At 40.0% G+C, this 5966-nt stretch overlaps 1 protein-coding gene across 1 annotated transcript; it reads left to right on the forward strand.

Moving 5' to 3' along the window:
- Window positions 1-271: 271 nt before the first annotated feature.
- Window positions 272-5589, forward strand: LOC104441359 (probable WRKY transcription factor 12). The gene is made up of 4 exons (XM_010054488.3): window positions 272-870; window positions 1069-1142; window positions 1328-1495; window positions 5104-5589. The coding sequence occupies exons 1-4, from the start codon at window positions 607-609 to the stop codon at window positions 5264-5266; spliced, it is 669 nt and encodes a 222-aa protein (XP_010052790.2). The 5' UTR covers window positions 272-606; the 3' UTR covers window positions 5267-5589.
- The last annotated feature ends 377 nt before the right edge of the window (window positions 5590-5966 follow it).

Consider the following 5966-nt stretch of genomic DNA (forward strand, 5'->3'; position numbering starts at 1 on the left):
GTCACTCCCTTCGTACCTCTTAGTTGTTTATTTATTTATTTATTTATTTATTTCTGGTTTGGCAAGGAAAGGAAAAGGATTATCTGTTCAATGGGATTGATATCTCGGGCTCTTCAAAAATTAAAGTGTGTCGAGCTAAAAAGAAAAGGACAAACATCATTCTCTAGTTTCTGTCTTGTACATCAAACGAAATACACGCATATCTTCTCGATGAACTGGGCAAAATATTCCTATCTCTACTGCATATATAGGGTTCGGGAGAGAGAGAGAGAGAGAGAGAGAGACTGCACAGTATAGTAATACTAAATAATACACCTCCTTTAGACTTGACTGAAGATACAGGCACAACCCTAGTAAGAGAAGAAGGAGAAGGAGAAGGAGAACGAGACGGGAAGGGAATAATTTTTCTCCTGGAAAACATTCCCGCGTAGCGTTCACCAGTTGACCCGAGGAGCACACTTTACTTGCACTCGGGTGTGAACGCAAGAAGTTGCCTTCGACAACACTCGAGCAGGTCGTACGGACGCGCACCGAGCGGAATTGGTCAGCTGGGAGCTTCTCTAATCGGCGCCAGATAATTTAAGGAGAAGGGAGGATTCGATCCGAATGGAAGGCGAAAGAGGCTCGTCGTCCTCCTCGGTTCCGAACTACGACCTTCAAGTCACCTTCTCCGGCGCCAGTCATGGCATTCATGAGATCGGGTTCGTCCCGTTCGAAGACCAGAACCAGGTGCTCGGGTTCTTGACGCCGGCGCCTCCTCTCATGGCCGCCGGCGAGGGCGCCACGGCCGCCGCAACCACCACCACTAGCAGGGTTGGGCTGGGCCACCACAACGGCCTCGTCGCCAGATCGTCATGGAATAATGACCAGGTTGCTGAGAGATGAATTCTGTATGACCGAAAATAGCATCAATTATTATATCTTTGACCGTATGATATCTTTCTGAGATGTTGTGCATTATAATGAATTTAAATCCTCCTTTTGATTCTTGTTAGTTGTTATGATGGTTGAAATGCTTGTGCACGTGTGGCTCTAGCTAACAACCGTTGCTTATGGGGGCGAATTTAGGTTGGCGCACACGATCCAAAGGCTGTCAGCGACGAGAATTGCAGCGCGAATCCTAGTGAAGGCAACAATTCGTGGTACTTCTCCGTCTTGATTTACCACTTTCGAAACAAATCACGCATATACCAAATATTCGTTACCAAATCGATGCGATACATGGTTCTTATATAAATCTTAATCAAAGCAAACTTAGTACGAGAAGGGTATATATAGTGAAAAGAATTAAAAGGGTGAATCTTTAAAGGGAAATCTTTCCTCGCAGGTGGCGGAGCTCCACGGCGGCGGCGGAGAAAGGGAAGATGAAGGTGAGAAGGAAGCTGAGGGAGCCCAGGTTCTGCTTCCAGACGAGGAGCGAGGTGGATGTGTTGGACGATGGCTACAAATGGAGGAAGTACGGCCAGAAAGTGGTCAAGAACAGCCTCCACCCCAGGTTTGGCATCACAAAAATCATAGAAATCAATTATTTTTTATTTTGGCTCAGCATCGGATGATTACTTTTGATAGCATTTCTGACATCACCAGTGAGAAAAGCATTCGCGCACAGATCTGGGGGTTCACATCTGGAAGATTTTCTGAGCCCCCCTCTCTCTACTCTAGGCTCCAAGCTGACACTATATGGATCTGATTAAAACACATGCATGAAATGATTTTCTCATCTGCTTCTTTTCTTTTGGTTGATCTTCTATGGATGGCGTCACAAAAGTATGTTGGAACAGAAGTTTAGGGGTAAGTTTGTGATTAATGCTTGGAATGTGATAAAATTTCGAGGGCTGCAATTAGAATGAGAGTCCAAATTTTGTGCTAAATTGAGCTTAAAGAAATTAATTACGGACTAATTTTCTTTCCATGGACGAGTTTAATGATCTTACAAGAGGTATGATACGTTACAGGTGGGTAACGTGGCGAGGGAGATGTGAAAAAAATGTCTTAGGGTCATGCTTTTCTCCAATGACGCCTTTGATTGCATGGTAGGCTATCACTATGGGAATGATATGCATCTAATTTTGGTTAACTTTGCATGTGAGTAATATAAAAAATTTGAAATCAAACAATTAAAGGTATGGTTGGATGAAAATATTGACCCCTATCTTATTGTTGTTGAAAGAAAAATATATTTTAATGTGCGTGTAAAACCAAAAAAAATAATATGCATTTATAGATGCACATGCATGCATGTATGTATGTATGCATGGTGGATGGATGGATATATGGATATTGAGGTTTAAAGCAATTTCGAAGACAACCTCCGTACTCTTATTGTGGCAAATTCCAAATTTGAAAACACAATAATTTTGCTTCTCTCACTCCGTTTGTCTATATATAAAGCTCCATTACATATCCTCGAGTATAATTACCAGCGCCTGAATCTTGTAGAGAAATAACCAGCGTAACGATTGAATTTGAACAAAGAAATGATGTTGAAGCAATGAGATTCTGAACTACACTTTCATCAGTGAGCTTAAGCTGATATAGGGATCTCTGGGATCACATAATTTTGATAACGTGACATATATGATCAGGAAGTTACATTTGAGACCATTCATGTACCTCTTAATTCAAGATCACTTTTCAAGCTCCATACATGGAGCAAATGCGAGCACAGAACAAGAGGGGAAACATCTACGTTGATTAACTAAAAATTTCTATAAAAATTAGTAATCACGTGATATTTACGCATTATGCGAATTTCGTTAGTTACTAATGATTTTGTCAATTAGTTTAACCCCACAGAAATATCTACATTGTAAAGAAGAAACTTTAAGGTGTTATCAAGGTACCAATTAAGTGAAGCCGGTTGTTGCATGTCAAGTGTCATGAATTTCCTTATTTTCTTCTTGCATATAATGATACTTCTAATTTGATCATCGATTTGGGTTAACCAAAAGATTGTGCTCCAAGAACGACTAAAATCCTTTTAGGGTAAAGAGAATGACGGGGAGATTTTGTGCTGTCCGCAATAAGCAGGGACAAATGAGCAGCATCTTGAATGGAAGAATCCTCTGATGTTTGTTTGGAAGGCAGTTCTAAAATAGAAGAATCATGCATGCTTAGCATCGCACTGGACCTTTTGAAGATGATTGCTTCCTAGTAGATCGACCAGTTATACTCATTGACTTACTAGCTCATATTAGTCACAATAATCCTTCTAAGTTAATCCTCTTTCAAGATAATATGACCCAGGCTTCTGCCTATGTGTCAATATTACAAATAATTTTATGAAGAAAGTCATCAGGAAAATGCTCAATGTTCATAATGAAAGATTCAGATTATGTTTTGGCAAATGATCTTGGGAGAAAATTATCTTCTGAAAATAGTTTGATGGATGCGGTCGTATGAATGGCCAGCCATTTACGTGAGACATGTATGAAAATATGTATTTTTGGTAGGATGCAATGTGATTCTGATGGCCTTCGATATGCGAGTGTTCATCTTTAGAGTGAATCTATGTAAGATTTGCTCGAGCTTTAGAGGGCTTAGAGAGTCTCATGTACTTGAATTTATGGCGTGAGATCATTTGCTAGTTAAAATTACTGTTGCATCCAGGTAATGTTTATTTGATAGATGGATGTATGGTTTTCATGACGGGACTGGGGGAGAGTGGATTGGGGCTAGTAGGGAGGATCGGCTTGCCCTCTTGGTGTGCTCGGCGGTGCAACTTTTATAAACTATATGAAATTTCTATTGATTAGAGTACTGCAAGTTGTTCTATCTCTCCTCATGAGCTAGGTTTCTGGATGCATCGTTGCGTTATTTCATCAAAACCTTACATATATTTACTGAATTGATGAGATTAGGGATTCGATTGGCAAAAAATGAGAGCTCCTCACTCTGCTAATGGGTAATAGTTCTTGTGTAAACGGCAAGTGGGAATCTCGTATGATGCAAACTTTGTGCAGTTGATCTGTACAAATGTGAAGTTGATGTTATAGACGGTCTGATATAGTTGAGCAAACAGGATCAAGATTCCCTTTTAGTGAGGAAGTTTAATTTAATGTGCGTGCCAAAAGTAGGGTTTTGGAGTAGCTTCTGTGCAACATTGAGACCTAAGTGTTTCTCCTTTACTCTAATTTGTTTCATCAATGAAATCTGGCTTGTAATTGCTATGTTAGTTGCCACAGATTACGTAAGTGACTTGATTTTATTTATATGTTTTCGATTCTAATTGCAGTAATAAATAGTGACGACACTGTCTGTAAGCTTCAATGAAGTAAATGTTAGGTTGCCAGCAAAGGCTGAATACTGCAGGTGTGTTCTTTTGAATTCAACTTGATAATCAATTAAGAGCTGAAAAATGTGAGATAGCTTTCAACGGATATTATCTATAAACCATGACAAATTATGTGACTATTTATTGGGCATTCTTGCCATCCTGATCTCAGTAGTCAAAATAACATTCTCATGAGCTTCGTGCGTGGTAGTTTAGACATTTTTCTTTCCATTAAACTTGTCTCTAGTTTTCTTGTCACACACAGTTTTTCCGTTATTGTCAGCTAAACCGACGAATTATGTATATGTTAGATCTGTGAATTGCAGAAATGAAATTATATGCCTGTTCTTCCATTCACTCCATTGAGTAAGATCTTGGTCTCTTTCAAGGGACATACATATTTATCTGCATTCATACAAAAGTGTAAATTTGTGGCTTTGTTGGATTTATTTGCAACTCTCAAGTCCATGAAGAAAAGCATGTGAAATCCTTGGTTCGGTTAGGATTCTGATTCCTTCACTATTCAACTGGGAAATAGAAAAAGAAAGGGAAACAAAGGGAAGGTTATATACTGATCTTTTGTATATCCGGAACTCAACCAAATCATAATACTTGCACATCCATAGGCTTCGTAACTAAAAGAGTTGGTGTGCTTTCTTTCTGCCGTTTGCCCCTTTGGAGTTTTAAGTGATCAGCTCTAAATGAATGAAAGCTCGAAGACGATGATCAAGTAGAGATGAAAATCTTTGCATCACACAAATGTGCCCTTTTGCTTGCATGGACAATTAATAGGTCTCAGGTGCTCATGTCTTTGTGAATTGTTTCTGCAGAAGTTATTACCGTTGCACTCACAGTAATTGCCGAGTGAAGAAGAGGGTCGAGCGGTTGTCGGAAGATTGTCGGATGGTGATAACGACCTACGAGGGCAGACATAACCATTCCCCGTGCGATGACTCGAATTCATCCGAACATGAAGGGTTCAACTCGTTCTAGTATTGCCCCAAGACAGAACCCAAAAAGCATTGTCCTGGTGAATTTGGAGGACGTTAGCGTGTGATGATGTTCTGTACTATCGTTGCAAACTGACTCCGACTTCCCTGGTCGTGTAATCTATGTCTAGGAGCATAGTTACGTTGTTGTACTTGAACTTATTTGCGGCTTCTTGTGTATATCGTGGCCGCTACATTAATTTCCTCTTGTGCAATGTGACTTGTCTTCCGTTGTTTGTGAATGCACTCGCCTTAGGAGATTAAGTTGAGGATGTACGAAAACACAGTTCTTTTTATCTGGTTTAACTGTTCGTAACCAGATCTCTACAATCTTTGCGGAGTCGGTTCAGTTTGTGTAATGCCAAAATCTCTGTGGAGACAGATCGGGGAGAGATGCAATATCAGTAGGCAGATTTGGCTGATATGGACAATAATCTAAATGGGCTACGGTTCATTCTGTTGGTGAAGCTTTTGAAAAGCACTTACGAGTTACGAGAATTGCTTGGAGTTGCAGCAATTTATTATATTGTCACACGCAAGTATTGTTTCAGTCCAAAATAAAGAAGCGAACTATTTCTACATACACCCTTGGGCGAAATGCACCGGGTGACATAGCTAATCGAGTAGCTTTCGAAACATGCATACAAGCTCATAATGAAGGACGTGTCTTGCTTGTGAGGGTAATGAAATTATCCATGAGGCTA

The sequence above is a fragment of the Eucalyptus grandis genome, chromosome 5 (genome assembly GCF_016545825.1).
Source record: "Eucalyptus grandis isolate ANBG69807.140 chromosome 5, ASM1654582v1, whole genome shotgun sequence".
NCBI lineage: Eukaryota > Viridiplantae > Streptophyta > Magnoliopsida > Myrtales > Myrtaceae > Eucalyptus > Eucalyptus grandis.

Coding starts and splice junctions, on each gene's coding strand:
- LOC104441359 (XM_010054488.3), top strand. CDS start 607: ATGGAAGGCGAAAGAGGCTCGTCGTCCTCCTCGGTTCCGAACTACGAC. Junction 1,143..1,327: donor AGTGAAGGCAACAATTCGTG/GTACTTCTCCGT, acceptor CTTTCCTCGCAG/GTGGCGGAGCTCCACGGCGG. Junction 1,496..5,103: donor AAGAACAGCCTCCACCCCAG/GTTTGGCATCAC, acceptor TTGTTTCTGCAG/AAGTTATTACCGTTGCACTC.